We start from the raw sequence: 19,858 nt of genomic DNA on the forward strand, positions 1-19,858 counted from the left end.
TCACTCAGGAACGACCTTGTTGTAGGCCTAGGAAGAATGGCACTAAATACACCACTAGGGAAGGGATCATCACATTTTTATAGGCATGCCATGTGGGGAAAATTATGGCCTTCCCTGTTGGTCTATAGCCAGCAATGTGGCTAAACTGATTCCTCTTGAGCTATTTGCAGGAAATCGGAAATCCCATATTATTATGCATGATGAACTATGCAATATCACAGATTTTACAAACTAACAGTGATGGCAGAATGCTCCCCGCATGTATCTTTCCCCATATACTTCTTCTGCTCTCCATTCATTCCACTTCCTCTCTTTCCTACTAACACCTGAAGTCATTCCTGGTAAACAGTTTACCAGGAATAATCAGGTTAAAACTGGGCCACAGGTCCCTGCTAGCTGCAGCTCAGGATCAGCAAATGTGCAACTTCACTTTGTGGTCTTGAGAACACTTTCTGTGCAAGGCTGAAAAGGAGGTAGGGCAGGAAGTGAAGAGAGACACACACAGAACCTTTCTTCTAGTCTGATATGAAAGCTTTGGGTGTCCAAATGTCTCACAGCCCCAAGGGAAGATGTGCGTAAAGTTTACTTTGTGAATCTGGATGGGCCTTGGCTTCTGCTGGACATGGGAGTGTGAGTGTGAGAAGAGCTTCCCAGTGCAGGCAGGTAAGTCTGTTGCTTTGCGGCTTTTCTTATCTTCATTTGTGAACCAGTGCTCTCAGGATCCTCCCGAGTTGCAGACCGTGGCTGCTCCATGTGTTTGGACAATGCCAAGAGAATTTAGTCAAGGGAACAGATAAATCCTCTGTGTGGGTCACATGATGACACGGGGAGAATTCCCTCTGCTAGTGGTTTCCAGTGTGCGGCCCTTGAAGTCCTCCATTGTAGCCCTCAAACCACTGGCTGAAATGCTCTTCAATTCCTACAAAAGCGTTAATGTCAACCTTGCCCACTTGATTTAGAAGCTGCAAACAATCTCTTAAGTGTGTTACTCAGGTGTCTCATTTATGGAATTTGCTACAATTGACAATCCAAATTAAAATGATTTTTTTAAATATATAGAATCAATATTAATATTAATGTTTAATACTCAGTCTGAAAAGGCAGGTCAAGGTAGTTTATAGAATTCGTAGTATGTGAAACATGAAAGAATTCTTGTGCTGTACAGTGATAAAAGTGAGATGGACCTGCACGATATCCAGAAGAATCCCATTTGTTGTACGAATTTGGGATGTGGGATGATGTGATTCACCCCTGATCATCGTGGCTCTTGATCTGAATGAGGCCAAATCTTCAGCCTTTTAACTCCCTTAAACTTTTGCTAATTGAACTCAGCATTTATTACTATTTCGACATCAGTCGTCGCAGAAGATTATACTCGCCTTTCCAACAGGCCTCTATGGAACGTTTACAATTTTCATCTTTGGACACAGTTTTGGGACGAGCCTTTAGCATTTGTTGGGAACCCTTTTGGCACACTTTGACATCCAGAGCTCGAAGTCATTTGTTGAATGTCTGTTTTGTTCTTTAGGTAGATTACACTGGAATGGAATATGTTTCTTGCTTTCTGTGTCTTTTGTTGCTTTGGGAGGGGGGGGGGGGAGCTCAGGTATATAGTGAAGTTTGGGAGAGTATTGGTATTCATGTATTACATTGTACACTATGTAACCTTGAGTGTTCTGTTTTTTTCTCGCCTTTCTTTTGATATACCTAATGGGTATAATTTTATAAAACAGTTCTTATCAAATGATTTGAAGGAATGCATGCTCAGCAAAGGAGGAGAGAAGGCCCCTAGCTATACCCTGAATACAGCTCAGCAGAGGAGCAGAGAGGGTAAGTCACGTCACGTGAAGCTTTAGTGTTTGGGAACCTGAGTAGTTGCTTCAGCTTTTTTGGCTGTCTTGAGTTTGTCTTAGGAGTATGTTGGTGTTTCATGGTTAGGTGTTTTTTTTCCCTTTCTGTACTGGGTTAAGCACATTTCTTCCTGTGTCTCCTTTGCCCTTTTCGTCTGTACAGTTTGTAGTCCAGTGACAAGCCCAAGTCTACCTGTCTGATCTTAAGTTCAGAGTGATTTTGGGGTCTCCCCTTTGGAAGCCCAGAATCATATTTCCGTGTGCTCATTTCACAAGCCCAGCATGCTTAGAAGACATATATTGTTCTCCCACTCTCCCGGAAACGAGTGGCACAGAGCCACAAGAAAGAGCAAAAAGAAAAGTCTGGCAACGTACTGGTAAGCTGTAGAAACCCAGGTGCAAAGCAACTTCTTTCTCTGAATGTCGTGCTTTGCTAACGCTGTCGTGTACCTTCCAAGGGGCCCACCTAGTCGCAGAATCCATGAGTACTGAGCAGCGGCTGCATCTTTTCAGTGAAAAGGTTACAAAGGGACTGCACCTGCTTTCTCTGAAGACAAAATTAACCTTCAAAACTGCACACTTAGCCTAATCCTATCTGATCCCCTTTGTGTATTTGAGGTCACAGTTGAGCCCCATTAAGTGTATAAGCTTTGTAACATCAATGGTGTTTTGGGGAGAGGAGGTTATGGATTGGTGCTTTTACTGGGGTTCTGGGGGTTAATATAGGGCATCATAATCTAATCACCAGTTTGGCCTACTTGTCTGTATAAAATGTCAGCATCTGGACCAGTGAATGCATCTGCAAAGTAGATATTCAGGAACTGGTTTAAATGAGACCACATATGCTCAAAGATAAAAGGAATTTCATCATCTACATAGGACTTCATTCGCAGCTCAGGACAGAGGTAGGATTGGCTGGTGAAGGAGAGGTTCAGGACGGTGATAGGATTGGCTGGTGAAGGAGAGGTTCAGGATGATGGTAGGATTGGCTGATGAATGGGAGGTTCAGGATGATGGTAGGATTGGCTGTTTCAATAGACGTAAGGCCCAAATGTCTCTATCTGTCCTCCTTTTTCTGGAGCTGTATGGTAACCCTAGTCTGATGGTGGTAGGATTGACTGGTGAAGGGTGGTTCAGGACAACGGTAGAATTGGCTGATGATGAGGAGGTTCAGGACGATGGTAGGATTGGCTGATGAATGGGAGGTTCAGGATGATGGTAGGATTGGCTGTTTCAATAGACGTAAGGCCCAAATGTCTCTATCTGTCCTCCTTTTTCTGGAGCTGTATGGTAACCCTAGTCTGATGGTGGTAGGATTGACTGGTGAAGGGTGGTTCAGGACAACGGTAGAATTGGCTGATGATGAGGAGGTTCAGGACGATGGTAGGATTGGCTGTTTCAATAGACGTAAAGCCCAGATGTCTCTATCCGTCCTCCTTTTTCTAGAGCCATATAGTAACCCTAGTCCGACGATGGTAGGATTGACTGCTGAAGAGTGGTTCAGGACAATTGTAGGATTGGCTGGTGAGGGGAGTCAAAGTAGCTGTAAGCTGGCAGTAGTAAGTGGCGTTTACCTCCTGAGCTACTAGTTAAGAGCAGAGAGTAGAAGGACAGATTGGCGTTGAAAATTGCACGCTCACTGGCCACATGGAGCCAAGTCTCTGTGGTTGTTTTTCTTCATATGCAGATGTGCTCATAAGCCCACATGAGGATTTTGTTACCCACTGTTTTAGGACTGGAATCCAAGTTCCAGTCATTTTTCCAGTTCCAACGTTTCTTGGTTGAATCTACAAATGCACGTTTCCTTGAGAGTATTGACCTAGGTGTTAGCCATGTCAAATGGCACTCTCCTGTGACTGGCAGCCTCTATATTCAATTGTCTCTTTCGCTCTCTCTTTAGTTACCATGGGCTGCAACTGCAGTTCAGATTATGACGAAGAATGGTTTGAAAACTTTGAGATCTGCGACCACTGCCACTACCCTCTGCCAGCAGAGACTAAGCCACAGGTAAGGAGAGGAGTTTTGTTTTCTTCTTTTAGCTCAAGGCAAGTTCAATTCAGGTACAATCAATATTTCCTGTCCTCAGAGGGCTTACAGTATGAAGGAACATCAATGAGGGAAGCAGGATTTGAGACCTGGTGTCCCCAGGTCATCGTATGCTGTTGAAACCACTAGGGCAACTCCTCTTGCAGATTTCATCACACCTGTGATATTTCAGCTATTGATGTTTCCCTTATAATATAGGTAGGGAGGAGGGATAAGAGGCTTTGTGGAAGGGGGGGAATTTGCAAAGAGAAAATCTCTGTTGAACTTGTGTAATTTTACTCCACAGATATGCTCAGACTCTGAAATGCGGGATCCTTTAGTGTCCTATCACAGCGGCACCCCACCTGTCTCTCCCCTACAAGGTAAACCCCAAAGTTATGAAGAAAAGAAAGTGAAATTGTGGGGAAAGGATATTGGTCTGATCACTTGTCCAATGGCAAGGATCATTTCAAATGATTTGACTCCATTGGGGGGTGAGGCTGGGGGGAAAAGGAGGTCAGAGCCACTAACCAACCTGACTTTTAATGGCATATCCAGCATTTTCCATTACAGGTTGTGGTTTATATTGCATAAGAGCACAGTATTCCGTCACTTAGGGCCACATTCTATAAAGGACGCCTTCAATCTGCAGCACTTCCTGTTCCCACGTAGGTGGGACGCTGCCAGCTGCTCGAAATTTTTAAATTGCAACCCAGGAGGAGATATGTGGGGACAGGGGAGACTCAGAGAGCCATACCTGACTCCGGGGTGGGGACTGGTCTAGGGAGAGTGAGTTCAAAACCCTGACAACTCCCTCCAGCCCAGGAAACTGTCTGGACACCCGGTCAGTCCTCAAAAAAGAGGACATGTCTGATAACCCTATCTTAAATCCAATTCTTCAAGAAAACCCAATACCAGGCTTGACCTTAGGGATTAAGTATTCTATTTCCATATCACATCTTATTCAAGATAACACTTCTGGCCTTGTGAGGAAGATTGTGCATAAAAGGGTCCCACATTAACAGAAATTGCTTCTTTTACGTGGGGGTAAGATGGGCCTTAGATTTGATTTAGAACTGTACCAAATAGCATTCTTTACTATTTGGCTGAATATGAATAATTAAAAATATTATTCGGCTGAATATTAATACCAAACATGAATTTGCATTCAGCTTTAACATAACAAATGATAAGAGAACATAAGAATTGCTAAACTGGGACAGACTGAAGGTCCATCAAGTCCAGTATCCTGTTTCCAACATTGGTCAACCCAGGTCCCAAGTACCATGCTAGATCCCAAATAGCATAACAGATTTTATGCTGCTTATCCTAGGAATAAGCAGTGGATTTCTCCAAGCCTTCTCAATAATGGTCTATGGACTTCTCTTTTAGGAAATAAGCCAAACCTTTTTTAAACCCCGCTAAGCTAACTGATTTCACCACATTCTCTGGCAACGAATTCCAGAGATTCATTACAAATTGTATGAAGAAATATTTTCTCTGGGTTGTTTTAAATCTACTACTTAGTAGAAGTAATGTGAGATGAGAGATCAAATGTTGATTTCAGTATAATTTAGCACAGTAAAGCTCCAGCTTATTCGTATTCGAATTTAAATCACTATTCGGAGCCAAATTAAATCAAATATGAAAGTTCGGTATTAATCTAATCTAATCTTTAGTTTTATTTACCGATTCATCCCTACAAAAGGGCTCGACTCGGTTAACAAAACGTTAATAGAATATATAAGGAATTAGAAGAAAACTTTATCTTCTATAGTCATTAGCTTGAAGAAGAGGAGATAATAATACATTTCTGAAATAAGTATGTCTGCAATACTTTACAGAAAGTTGATAAATGAGGGAGAACTCTGACTGTAGAAAGGAAAATGATCGACAGAAATTGGCCATAATTTTTATTCTCTTAACAGTGGGAAAGCTAAGTTTAAATTTCTGAGAACTCCTGAAATTAGAATGATGGATTCTTCCATAGCTACGTATATCCAGTTGTGTGTCTTTGTCCCGTAATGTGTCGGAAAGTGGGAGAATTTTAAGCCAACATGGGTCAAGAAGTATCTTCTTAAGCACCAGCAGAAAGGGAGCATTTCTGCGCTAACCAGTTGGCAGATCTGAATTACCACACGCTAACACGTCAGTCTTTAGCACCAATGAAATACGTGGCGGTGAGGACTCGTGGTGCTCATCTCTTTTAATACTTGTCTTCTCCACAAACAGTACTTCAGAACATATTCATTTATCATTTTTACTTATTCATTGGTCTTCAGAAGTGCCAGTATTAGCCAATTGGTTTTGAGTGGCCAAATACTAGGTGGCTCTAGCCTCCTCATCAGACCGCTATGTTTTAGATAAAGTGCTTTAGTGCTTCTATACTTCAGTGCTTGAGTAAATAAATACTTAATCTTTCAACTTATCTTTTTTTCTGCATTTTATGAGTTTTCTCTTTGTCAATAGTTATCAGGAAGGGACCTGTCATTCCGACATGTTTCGCCCGAAGGCTGTATCAAAAAAAGTCCCCTCTTTTGCTTTAGCTCCACACCATCCCGATCATTGGAAATTTTGTGTCACAGTAGTGTAGGGCTATTAATACAAATATTAGAATATTGACCTCAGCTCATGGGAAAGACTTGCGTAAAGGCGCAGCTTTGTCTAAGGATACTTACATTTTTGAGGCTTTAGGAGAGCGAGTGCAGTCAGAAATTAAGTTGGCTGATAGCATATCCCTCGGGCGGGGAAGATCTGCAGACAGCTGGGATATTATTGTCCAAGACAGAGAATTGACATAAAAGGAGAAGGGGGTTTAACGGTAGGAAAATGGTTGTATCATTTCATGAGCTGGTAAAAGATGTACCAGTTTGCACTGTTGTTTTCCTATTAAGAGATTTGCTATAAAGTCCCTCCTCGAGGGCCGCAATCCAGTCGGGTTTTCAGGATTTCCTCAATGAATATGCATGAGATCTATTAGCATACAATGAAAGCAGTTCATGCAAATAGATCTCATGCATATTCATTGGGGAAATCCTGAAAATCCGACTGGATTGCGGCCCTAGAGGAGGAACATTGACATCCCTGCTATAAAGTCTTGTGGTGACCACTGCCACTCTGTACAGCATCCCATACTTCAGGGCATAATGCTAATATGAATTTTTTTGATGTGTCCTGTGACTGCTTGCAGAGAAACTGGCCGTAGCTTTGTACAGTTATGAACCGGCTCATGATGGGGACTTGGGATTTCAGAAAGGAGAGCAGCTCCGGATTCTTGAGCAGTAAGTCTTCTGGATTTGGATCTGGGATTTAGTCATCTGGCTTTGCAAACCTGAGCTCAAGGTAAATCATATTTCAGTTTCAAGAGGTAGGTCCCTGCCCCTGGAGGCTTACAATTTTGATGGGACAATGGTGAGTAAAGTAAGTTTTTCAAGGAGTGGAATCTGAACCCTGCTTTTCTTGGTTCTCACTGCTCTCATGACTGGGTCACTCTTGTACTCTGAGCTGTGCTGGGCTAAAGGAACATCTCTGTGACACTAAAGACTACTTGCAATGGACATTATGCTGCTGGTAGCAGGTAGGCCAGTTCTCCGATCACCTGCCTTGATCCAGCCTAAACAGCCTCACCTGATCAGACTGTTATACCTCAACTAGAGTTACAGCAGTGATCTTCAACCACTGGTCCATGGACCGGTGCCAGTCCACAGAAATTTCCTGCCGGTCCACAGGGCCGGCATGTGCATCAGGCCCAAAACTGTGTTCTTCAACTGCCAGTACGCGGTGCAATCGATGCGTTGTTAATAAGATTATACTAGAACATAGAACATAGAAAGATGACGGCAGATAAGGGCTACAGCCCATCAAGTCTGCCCACACTATTTACCCACCCTCTTAAGTCTACTGACCCCCTAAAGTATAATTGTATTTATACTGTCACTCTACTGACCCGCTCATTCAAGTCCATACTGTGTATATATATGAAAAATGAATGGAAAAAATAGTGTTACAATTAGGACTATGGGGGCAGGGTCTGGAGTGGAGATTGGGTAGAGATGGGCAGGGTCTGGCTCACGACTTAGCCCAGTGTTCTTCAACCGCCAGTCTGCTGACCGATGCCGGTCCACAGAATAATTCTTTTATTTCTGCCGGTCCATAGGTGTAAATAGGTTGAAGAACACTGAGTTACAGGACATAGAATTTGAAGAAAGCTGACCCCTAACAGTGAACTGCAGAGAAGAGAGGGAGCAGGAGTCGGTGTGTCCAGGCTAACGCTGCCTTTATTCCTTTCAGGAGTGGAGAGTGGTGGAAAGCGCAGTCCCTCACTACCGGCCAGCATGGCTTTGTTCCTTATAATTTCATTGCCGCATTAAACAGCCTGGAGCCAGAAGTGTGAGTAAAGCCACTGAGGTCCCCTTCAGAACCCCCACTGAGCCATTGCGAAAGTCGAGTGACACAGAGCCATTGACTGAAATGTTCCTCTTCTTTGACCTGGAAGTTTCCTCCTGGATTTCCATCTCATTCAGAACCAGGACTGGGATCTGGTGTCACCAGCCTTCAGTCATGACTACATGGGTGTTTTTCTAGCCCCCCCCCCCCCAAAGGCAGTCATCAGTACCAACAACCCCTACAGAACCCTACAATTCTGGGTCTTGCCACTTGGTGTAACTTTGGAGAGATGCATTTGACTTTCTGCCTCTCTTCCCCTCAGCAGGGCTCAAGAGTCAGAGTCTTGCTCAGGCACATGGCTTGCCTGGTAGAGAATTGCACGGGGACAGAAATCCCACCCATCCTCACCTGTCCCCGCCAGGATCCTCTCCGTCCCCACCCGTCACCGTCAGGATCCTCTCCGTCCCCACCTGTCCCCGTCAGGATCTTCTCCGTCCCCACCCATCCCCGCAAGGAATTACCTCCATCCCCGCCCATCCCCATAAAAAGCAGCAAATACTTCTGACAGGATCATCAATTCCACAGCTTTTTTTGTGTTTGCGCTGCTGTTTTCCTTGTGGAATCTCTTTGGTGGAACCCTTTTTTTGTTTTCTGTTCAGGTAATTAACTTATAAACCCCCTCTTTTACTAAGGCTGACATGTCCATTATATTATATGGACGAACCCTGCTTCCAAAGCCTTCCATCCCTGTGGGAGTCCCGTTGGCCAGAGGGGGGTCCCCGTGGGAGTCCCATGGGCCAGAGGGGGGGGTCCCCGTGGGAGTCCTGTGGGTTAGGGGGGATTCCCACAGGACCCCTGTGGGACCCGCGGGATTCCCGCGATTCCCGTTCCCGTGCAGACCTTTATTGCCTGGGTCTTTCTGGTTCTTTTCAGACCTTTTTCCATCCAGCTTCCGATCTGGCTTTTGGCAGGCTGCAAAGGGTGAAGAAGAAGAGTCATTTAATTTTTTTCTTCTTCAGTTGGTTTTTCAAGGACCTGGGACGGAAAGACGCAGAGCGGCAGCTGCTGGCCCCTGGAAACATGCACGGCTCATTCTTAGTGCGTGAGAGTGAAACTACGAAAGGTAACTAAGGCTGACATTAGAGAAACTTGTACCTTGAGGCCTCCCCAAACCTGCTCGAAGCTGAAGGAGACGCCGCTTGCTGCTGAGCTCTGGGGCCTCTGGGCTCCAGTGTGTGTAACACTGGGCCCTAGAAACAGAACACCAGCAGTCAGCCAAACAGACCTCTTACGCAGTACGTCTGGTTGGTTTTCTGACTAGAGCTCAAATTGTTGCCTTTACTGTCATATTTTGCTGAAAATATGTTTCCCCTAATTCTATAAGCTAGTGTGCAAATTTGCATGTGCAGCTTATAGAATAAGGTCAATTATGCATAATTTAATTCAGCATTTGGCTGTTAATTGGCGTTAGTAGCTAATTGCTAGCTATAATTGGCACCAACCAGCAGTTATATGGCCTTAGTGGCTATTCTATAAGTTGAGTGTTCAAATTCCAGAGTGCACAACTTCATGGAGGTGCGATCCAGGGAAGAACATGGGGAGGGGGGAATGCTGGCACACGGGACAGTTCGTTGTGAACATTTTTGTCAGCCATTGAGCCTGTGTAAGAGTTCCCATCTGAGGTCAGCTCACAGATGTGGACTTACGCTAGATGGACTGTCGCACGCACACCTGCTGTTACAGAAAGTGTGTCTAAATGGTAGCGATCGTGTGGCAACCCTCCATCCATCCACCTAATGCACGAGCAAACCATGACACATTTTACATTCAAATGTGTGTGCTGATCAAAAAGTGAATTTCAATTTAAACTGAGTAACAGATAATTGAGAAATTCATAGAAAGGTCTCAGGGCACCTGACAGGATCAGTCTAGGCGAGGCATTTCCACCACTTAGTTTCCGACTCTAGAGACGCAGGAGCATTCTGGTAGGTTGTGAGTTTGGAGCAGAGAACAGCTACAGTACTGTAATCCCAAATCATCCCCTCTTCTCCTGGCCTTTCCAATTCCTTTTTATCTGCAAATTAAGTTCCTCAGGCAAGTCTGAGCACTTGAGGTATGTGAAAGTTGGAAACCCCTTCCCAGTTCTCTACCGTGCAGTTATACTGGTTTCTGCTATCTTTCAGGTTCCTACTCACTGTCCCTGCGAGACCTCGACGAGACTCATGGAGATGTGGTAAAACATTACAAGATCCGGAACCTGGACAATGGTGGATTTTACATCTCTCCACGCATTACATTCAGCAGCCTCCATGAGTTGGTGGAACATTATACACGTAAGGAAGGCCATTGGGTAACAGGCAGATGAGACAGGCACACTGGGAAACCTTGGGGTGTGTTCCACTGAGAGTGCAAATGATAAGCAGAGCCCAGGCTGGGGAACTCAGTCACTGAGAGTGTGAGTGAGCGGTAGAGAGGCTGGGGAGCTCAATCACTGAGAGTGTGAGTGGTATAGAGAGGCTAAGGAGCTCAGTCACTGAGAGAATGAGTGGTATAGAGAGGCTAAGGAGCTCAGTCACTGAGAGTATGAGTGAGTGGTATAGAGAGGCCGAGGAGCTCAGTCACTGAGAGTGTGAGTGAGTGGTATAGAGAGGCCGGGGAGCTCAGTCACTGAGAGTATGAATGAGTGGTTTAGAGAGGCCAGCGAGCTTAGTCACTGAGAGCATGAGTGAGTGGTATAGAGAGGCCTAGGAGCTCAGTCACTGAGAGTGTGAGTGAGTGGTATAACGAGGCCAGGGAGCTCAGTCACTGAGAGTGTGAGTGAGTGGTATAGAGAGGCCGAGGTGTTCAGTCACTGAGAGTGTGAGTGAGTGGTATAAAGAGGCCAGGGAGCTCAGTCACTGAGAGTGTGAGTGAGTGGTATAGAGAGGCCGAGGAGCTTAGTCACTGAGAGTGTGAGTAAGTAGTATAGAGAGGCCAGGGAGCTTAGTCACTGAGAGTGTGAGTGAGTGGTATAGAGAGGCCAAGGAGCTCAGTCACTGAGAGCTTGAGTGAGTGGTATAGAGAGGCCAGGGAACTCAGTCAGAGCATGAGTGAGTGCTATAGAGGTACTGGGAAAATCTGCATGTCTCTCTGATGATCCAGGACCCCTGTATCTTCTGGTTTCCTACAGACAATGCTGATGGACTTTGCACTCGCCTGAAGCAGCCCTGCCAGACTCAGAAACCCCAGAAGCCATGGTGGCAGGATGAGTGGGAGGTACCCCGACAGAACCTGAAGCTGGTGGAGAAGCTGGGAGCTGGTCAGTTTGGAGAAGTTTGGATGGGTGAGTGATGCTGCAGTGCATGGGAGGGAATTATGTCAACAAGTATGAAAAAAAGATGCAGGTGTAGCCAGAGCGGTTATTTTGAGTGGGCCTTCCAAACCATCCCCCCTGTGTCCTGCATCTTTCTCCCCAGATCCAGTAGTTGCCCTTCCCTGGTGCACCTCACCATGTTTGCAGGTAACAGCAGGAATGCACAACATTGCCTGTGCTGGTCACTGCAGGCTTCCGTCTGCTGCGTCATGCCAGGGGAAAGGGGATGACACTTGTATACTGCTTTTTCTGCATAGTTTACATGTTTTAGACAGATCCTTATTTTGTACCCAGAGCAATGAAGTGTTTAGAGACTTGCCCAGAGTCCCAAGGAGCTGCAGTGGGAATTGAACTCACAACCTCAGGGTGCGGAGGCAGCTGCTCTAACCACTAGGCCACGCCTCCATTCCCTGAAGTAATGTTAGCGAGGGTGGGATGCAACAGAGGGGAGCCTGCTGCAGGCCTCAGTGCAGGCTGCGGATGTGTGTTCCTGCTGCCATTCGCAAGTATGGTGAGGTAGATAGGGAGAGAGTTGCAGGGCCACGGAAAGATCTGTTCATCGGGGAAGGAAGAAAAGGAGCAAGGGAAGTCAGGTGGCCACCCTGGAAGTGTGTTGAGAGGTCAAACAGATCCACCTGTAGCTGTGCCACTGTCGGGGTCAGAGCACTGAGTCCAGAACCCGGGGGTTTACTGGGACGTACCCATCAGGTCTCAAACAGAAAAGAAATCCTCCACACAAAAACAGCGGAACCAATGGATTAGATAGAAACTTTCTATTCAATGCTGCAGAAAGACTCATTAAAAACCAAAAAGCAAATTGACGCTGAAGCATAAAGTACAGAAAGTATAATATGCATGGCAGACATGTTCCAAAGAAGGAACACTAAGGTATATGAAGTGCAAATCATAGGCATAAACCAACATTGGAAAGTCAAACGCCTTGGAATAGTTTGGAACATAAGACTAGCCTTACTGGGTCAGACCAATGGTCCATCAAGCCCAGTAGCCCGTTCTCACGGTGGCCAATCCAGGTCCTTAGTATCTGGCCAAAACCCAAAGAATAGCAACATTCCAGAACCCCAAAGAGTAACAAAAGATTCTAGAACCCCAAAGAGTCTCAAGATTCCATGCAGACAATGGGTCTCAAAGAACAGCAAGATTCTGGAACCCCAAGGAGTAGCAAGATTCTAGAACCCCAAAGAGTAACAAAAGATTCTCGAACCCCAAAGAGTCTCAAGATTCCATGCAGACAATGGGTCTCAAAGAACAGCAAGATTCTGGAACCCCAAGGAGTAGCAAAATTCCAGAATCCCAAAGAGTAACAAAAGATTCTAGAACCCCAAAGAGTATCAAGATTCCATGCAGAATCTCAAAGAATAGCAAGATTCCGGAACCCCAAGGAGTAGCAACATTCCAGAATCCCAAAGAGTAACAAAAGATTCTAGAACCCCAAAGAGTATCAAGATTCCATGCAGAATCTCAAAGAATAGCAAGATTCCGGAACCCCAAAGAGTGGCAGCATTCCATGTTACCAATCCAGGGCTTCCCCCATGTCTTTCTCAATAACAAACTATGGACTTTTCCTCCAGAAAATTGTCCAAACCTTTCTTAAACACTCACAGCTTTGGGTAATGTTGCTCTTCCTTTTAAAATATGTTTGTTTATGCCTATTACTTGTACTTCATATACCTTAGTGTTCCTTCCTATATTATATTTTCTGTACTTTATGCTTCAGTGTCAATTTGCTTTTTGGTTTTTAATGAGTCCTACTGCAGTATTGACTAGAACGTTCCGTTTTTGCCCAGTTTATGCCACTCTCTCCCAGATTCCTAATGCTGTGTGGTTAAATAATGGTTAATGGACTGGCTTCCAAAGGTTTTAAACCCAGCTAAATGAGTAGCCCTGAGTATACCATCCAGCAGCAAATTCCATGGTTTTAACTGTGCATTAACTACAATGTGTTTTATTTTCTACCGCTAGTGATTTTAGGGGTGTCCCTCCTTAATCCTAGTGAACAATCATTTCATAAATCTTGGTCAGGTCTCCTCTCTCTTCTCCGGGCTCTAGTTGACTTCTGCTAGTTGGTAAAGTGTGAGCAGAGGAAGACAAGGCCTGGGAGAGAGTGTGCTGCTGCCCAGGCGGGAGTCTACAGGGCGTGGCAGGGGAGGGAGCTGGCGCCATGCAGGAAACCACCAACGTATTTGTGTCCCTGCCAAGGAAAAGAACAATGGTACATCCCAGGACAGCAGTTTGGACTTATTGTCCGGCTCTGGGCAGGGCAGGAAATGACCCTTGACCTGACAGCTGAGAGTCAGAGAGAATATGAAGAGAGGCAGAAGGGCAGAGCCTGAGTCTACCATTTGGTTTGGGTTTCAAGGGCTTATGAAAGCACCAACATGGCTTTGGGGAGTGAAATGATTCTTTCACGTAGGTCTGAGTCCAGTGCAAAGGTATTAGATGCTCCCCTCCCAACACTCATGATTACCCCGTCCAGAATAATCTGGTAAATGGGCTGTTCTAAAGCTCTTCTTTAGTCTGGGTGCTTGTTAGCTTTAAATGCATGTTGGTTCCACCTAATGGTTGAGCCAGAACAGCCTCACTTGTGAAATATTAGACAGGACCCAAGACTTTATACCCTAAAAGCTACAGCAGCAAGGCCAACAAAATATGAGTTTTTAGCTGTTTTCCGCTTCTTCCTGAACGGACATGGCTCAGGCTCCAAGAGGATTGAGGGATGAAAAAGCTAGGCACTTGACTTGAAACTTCTGTGAGCCGGGGTGGGGGAATGGTTCATGTCCTCTGGCATGAGAACACCGCAGTTGGGAGTGTCGGTGGTGGTGTCGGGGATCTCTGATTATGATGTGTATCAAACATTCTGATCTACGATACACATGCCTTGAATTTTCCTCTTCCCTGGACCGTTTCTACCCCTTCACCCCCTGCATCTCCTGTTCTCCACCCCCCTCCCACATCACTTCCTGACTCCCCCCTCCCCAGTTCTCATACACCATCTCCAGCCCCCACACACCACTTCCTGCCTTCACCATCAGCTTCTCTTTTAGAGAGGACTTGCAACTGTTTTCTACAGATGTCTCACACAATCTTTCAGACCCTCCCCCCCTCCTTAAAACTATGCCCTGGGCAGTGCGGGCTCTCTGCCTCTCTTCCTGTTCAGCAGGAGCTCACGATCAGAGTGTAACACACTGTGTACAACAGCAGAGCAACAGAACACCGGAAATGTTTTGGAACATGTTTGTAACAGCTGTTGCTTAAGAGAACAAGGACTGTATGTGAGTGAGCGAGCGAGCGAGCCTCAGCCCTGCCAATGGACCACCATCTAAAGCCTTTGTGTTGTGTGTGTTCTGAATCACACAAGACTGCTTGTATACTCTCCTGCAAGATGCCTCTTGAACTGATGCTCCATCTTCCCCTTCCAGTCCTGGTTCCTTACCACCTCCACTATCTGATCAGCTCCCCCGCACCCCCACCCCAGGGTCTCCACCCTCTCTCCCCATTGTAAATGGTCTTTGTTCTGATCCCCTACACTCACTTCCTTAGAAAAACTCTTCAGTACACTCTCATGATGGTGAATGACACGGGGACAGTTTTTTCCCCGTCCCCGTGGGAACTAGGTTTCCTGTCCCATCCCGGAGAGTTCTCTTCCTGTCCCTGCCCCATTCCTGCACGCTCTGTCCTCATCTGCACAACCCTCAAACACTTTAAAATCATAAGTGTCCGAGGCTTGTGCGGTTAATGCAGAGTAGAGAATGACACGGTGGCTGTTACCCGCAGCTAGTCGCAGAATAGTTTTAGTTGCAGGGCCAGCTGCTACGTGTGTTCTGGAAACCACACCTAACTGTAGGCACATCTTTTTCCAAGCCAATTTTTCCAGCGCCATATATATAGAATCTGGCCTAAAATGTCAGCACTATACAAATTACCTTAAATACTTTAATAGGCAATGTATTAGAATATTCACACAACAGAGATATGATAAATAGGTTGGGCCTGGCTGTAGGGTTACCAGACTTTTGTCCAGAGAAACCCAGACACTAGGCCACGCCCCATTCCGCCTCTAGCCCAGCCCTGTTCTGCCTCTAGCCCCGCCCCCACAAAGCCTCATCTTTGTTTTCAAACTGCCGGCCGCATCTGAAGGGCCTCTGAGCATGCATGGACGCATGTAACATCATCCGTGCATGCTCAGAGGCCCTCCAGGCACGGATTTTGGAAAGTCCATCCTGGCACCCAGATAGTCCTCTAAAGAGAGGACATGTCTGGGTTTCCCTGGACATCTGGTAACCATACCTGGCTGCCACGTGCATTGGGCGATGATCCCAGATATTCAAGTTAGGGTCACTTGCTTTGAATATCCAGAGCAAAGGTCGGCGGCTCGCACTTAGTCAGCCAAATCAATTTTCATCAGCTGACCAGCTAAGGCTAACGGCCAAAGATAGACCAATCTTTTAGACAGGTCTGTCTGACTGCATGTCTTAGCTGAGTGACATAGCCAGGCACTGGGCTAGCCAACGAGACTGAAATTCAGTGGGAGACGGACGTCTATGGCTAGTTGGCTAAACAGGTCTTAGCCGACCGGACGCCATTCCAGGCCGGCTAAATGCCACTGAATATCAGGAGGGGGGTGTCAACATAATACAAATAAAATGCTAAAGGCATGGCACCCCTCCGCTCCTCTTACTCTTACTTTGCCATGTACAATAACCTAGATGTTCACAATATCGATAGGATTCAATGATACGTCTTGACAATCGAATAACAGATATGATGTTCACAGTTGCGACGCTGATGATGTCAGGACAATACCACAAAATACCTTACTAGGCAGCTGTGGGGGTCAAGTGCCATTGACAGAAACACACAGATAACGATGAGTAGATGAAGGCTACATTGAAGACAAATTACACGTGAGGTTGAAGAAGATATGAAGAACTGGTCTTCGTCACAAAGTGTTTGTCCGGGAGAAAAGCCTGATTCCTGGAGGCAGTCTTGTGTTTGCATGGAACAGATCAAATGAAGGCCTCGTCCGTTCCTCCAGACAATGTTAAGCCTGCGTAGTATAGTCACGTGTCCGAAGACCAAGTCACTGCTTTTGCACTGTACCTGCAGGGGTTACTCACCGAACTGACACATGCGAAAGTTTCCTCATCTTCAAGAAATTTGACAAATCTAGCAAATGATCTAACTGACCTTTTCAATCTATCCCCGGATCCTAACCCCTCATCTAATGATCTATCGGTGACGGGACAAAAGCGCGCAAGACACCAGTGTGCTGGCGAAAAACGTACTTTTAAAGAGCTCTGACGCTGGGTGTAAGTGGGGAAACCCCCACCACACTTTACTTCATACTCTTTGCACTGCCTTTGGGGGGCTGGGGGGGCGCAACCCTCCCCCCACATTATAGAGAAAACTTAACTTTTTCCGAAAAAATCAGGAAAAAGTTAAGTTTACTCTATAATGGAGGGTTCCAACCCCCCAAACCCCCCCCCCAACGGCAGCGCAAAGACTATGAAGTAAACTGGGGGGGGTTCCCCACTCATACCCCACGTCAGAGCTCTTTAAAAGTAAGTTATTCGCCAGCACGCTGGTGTCTTGTGTTGAATTGTCGGCACTGCAATGTCGGTGCACTGATGTCTATGAACCGATCTATCTTGTAATTTTACTGGGTATGTCCAGATCACCTTTTGTAATCCACCTACAACTACAAGGTATTGGCGGAATAAAAGACACCAATGTAATGTCATCTCTCATCCTCTCTTTGCATCTCTGTAGGTTACTACAACGGTCACACCAAAGTTGCTATTAAAAATTTGAAACAGGGGAGCATGTCTCCAAATGCTTTTCTTGCCGAAGCAAACCTGATGAAAAATCTCCAGTATCCCAAACTTGTCCGTCTGTATGCTGTGGTGACCCAAGAACCCATTTACATCATCACAGAGTTCATGGAGAATGGTGAGTGCAAAGGATGCCTGTACCCCTGATGGGGAAGAGGGAGGGAAAGGAAAGGACTCTGGGGATGACCTGAAAGCAGCAGAGCAATGTGGTCAAGCAGTGCTAGAGGCAGAGGTGCATTCAGAGAGACGTAACTAGTAGAAAAGTGTGGTGAAAAGGCCTCTGAGCAGATTCTTGATTGGAACTAACCCAAAATACTGTGGTTTACTTCTGGAGGCCCTAATTCCCAAAGGACACAAAGTAGAAGCACTCATGAGAAAACTTTAAATTAAAAAAAAAGTGCATAATTTATACCAAATGGTCAGTTTCCTCAGAGGATAAACTATTCAGAGTTGTTGAGTCACAAGTAAATTGTGAGGTGTGGCAGAAGGACCTAGAGAGAATGGGGCACTGAACGTCCAAATGGCAAATTAAGTTTAATGTAGACAAGTGTGAAGACATAGGGAAAACTAATCCTAGCTATAGGTACGTGATGCCAGACTCCATATTTCGAGACCCCACCCAGGAAAAAGATCTTACAGTCATTGTGGACACAACTTGTGTGATGGGTGATGGCCATAGGTTTCAGCTCTGTGAATGCTCTAGCCCCTCTTTAATATTGAGCAAACTACATCTCAGTGTCCAATCGGGGGAATTTTGTTTTGAAAGTTGGCTCAGATTGTGATGGCGATCAACAATGCAAATAGAATACTAGGAATTATTTAAAAAGCAATGGAGGATATCGATAGGAATTATTAGAACATAAGAACATAAGAATTGCCGCTGCTGGGTCAGACCAGTGGTTCATCATGCCCAGCAGTCCGCTCATGCGGCAGCAAGACCAGCGCCCTAACTGAGACTAGCCCTACCAGCGCATGTTCTTGTTCAGCAGGAAAGTGTAGTTACTTACCTGTAACGTAGGTTCTCCGTGGACAGCAGGATAGTCAGCCACATATGGGTGTTGTCCCAACACCTCCCAATTTGCGGATAAGCTCTCCAATAGCTCAGAGAGATTTTTTTTTTTTTCTCTGAGCACGTGCAGTGCCCGGGCCCCACTGGGCATGCCCGAGCCCTACCCATTTCCCCCTGCTTCCCCCTAATCCCCAGGATGTTCCTAGCTGTGGCCGGGTCGGCTGTATGGGGAGGCGGGTGGGTTGTGTGGCTGACTATCCTGCTGTCCACGGAGAACCTACGTTACAGGTAAGTAACTACACTTTCTCCTAGGACAAGCAGGATGAGTCAGCCACATATGGGTGACTCCCTAGCCGAGGGATGTACCGACTGGACCTGCGCCTTAGCGCTTTGTGCATCCCTCGCCTGGCTGTGGAGGTCGAGCCGGGCAGGGTAATCAGGCAAAGCAGGTAAAGTTGTGGAAACAAGGTTTTAGATAAAGTGCTGTGTTAACTGAGCAATAATACTCACAGAACAATGAACTGGTCAGTGACAATCAATGAACAGTGAGAAACCAACTGGTCAACAGTGACCATTCGTACTTGCATGTGAGAATTCATACTTGCCTATTCCACATTCAGTCTAGACAGGAGTGCTGGAAGACCTACTTAACTCACAGAACAGCGAAACTGGTCAATGACAATCAATGAACAGTGAGAAAACCAACTAGTCAACAGTGACAATTCGTAACTGGTCAACAGTGACAATTCGTACTTGCATATGAGAATTCATACTTGCCTATTCCACATTCAGACTAGACAGGAGTGCTGGAAGACCTACTTAACTCACAGAACAGCGAAAACTGGTCAATGACAATCAATGAACAGTGAGAAAACCAACTGGTCAGTAGTGACAATTCGTACTTGCATATGAGAATTCATACTTGCCTATTCCACCTTCAGACTAGACAGGATTGCTGGAAGACCTACTTAACTCACAGAACAGTGAAATTGGTCAATGACAATCAATGAACAGTGAGAAACCAACTGGTCAACAGTGACAAATCGTACTTGCATGTGAGAATTCATACTTGCCTATTCCACATTCAGTCTAGGAAGGAGTGCTGGAAGACCTACTTAATCAATATCTATAACACCCTACTTGAACAGTGTTTGTCGAAGCTGTGCTAGTGGTTGCTGTCCCTCCCGGGAGGGAACCTGTGCTTGGTGAAGGTGTGCATGGAGGACCAAGTGGCTGCATCGCAGATGTCCCCTATTGGTGTGTGGTGCAGATGTGCCGTTGTGTTGGCTATGGTTCTGCGCTGGTGGGCGTTGGCTCCCACCTGCGGTAGATGCTGCGCTTTTCTATAGGTGAAGGGGATGCACTCTTATATCCAGCGCGCGCGCCT

General features: G+C 45.9%; 1 protein-coding gene across 1 annotated transcript in view; it reads left to right on the forward strand.

Annotated features, from left to right (window-relative positions):
* Positions 1–264: 264 nt before the first annotated feature.
* The window catches only part of LCK (LCK proto-oncogene, Src family tyrosine kinase), a 46,023-nt gene continuing 26,429 nt past the window's right edge, over positions 265–19,858 (forward strand). Inside the window, exons 1-10 of the mRNA XM_033956733.1 lie at positions 265–663; positions 1,734–1,830; positions 3,751–3,857; positions 4,183–4,258; positions 7,066–7,156; positions 8,166–8,264; positions 9,281–9,384; positions 10,445–10,594; positions 11,431–11,583; positions 17,401–17,580. Of these exons, the coding sequence (XP_033812624.1) occupies positions 1,761–1,830; positions 3,751–3,857; positions 4,183–4,258; positions 7,066–7,156; positions 8,166–8,264; positions 9,281–9,384; positions 10,445–10,594; positions 11,431–11,583; positions 17,401–17,580 (1,030 nt within the window). The 5' untranslated portion in view covers positions 265–663; positions 1,734–1,760. The remainder of the gene's footprint in view (positions 664–1,733; positions 1,831–3,750; positions 3,858–4,182; positions 4,259–7,065; positions 7,157–8,165; positions 8,265–9,280; positions 9,385–10,444; positions 10,595–11,430; positions 11,584–17,400; positions 17,581–19,858) is intronic.

This window comes from Geotrypetes seraphini, chromosome 8 (assembly GCF_902459505.1).
Source record: "Geotrypetes seraphini chromosome 8, aGeoSer1.1, whole genome shotgun sequence".
Taxonomy (NCBI): Eukaryota; Metazoa; Chordata; class Amphibia; order Gymnophiona; family Dermophiidae; genus Geotrypetes; species Geotrypetes seraphini.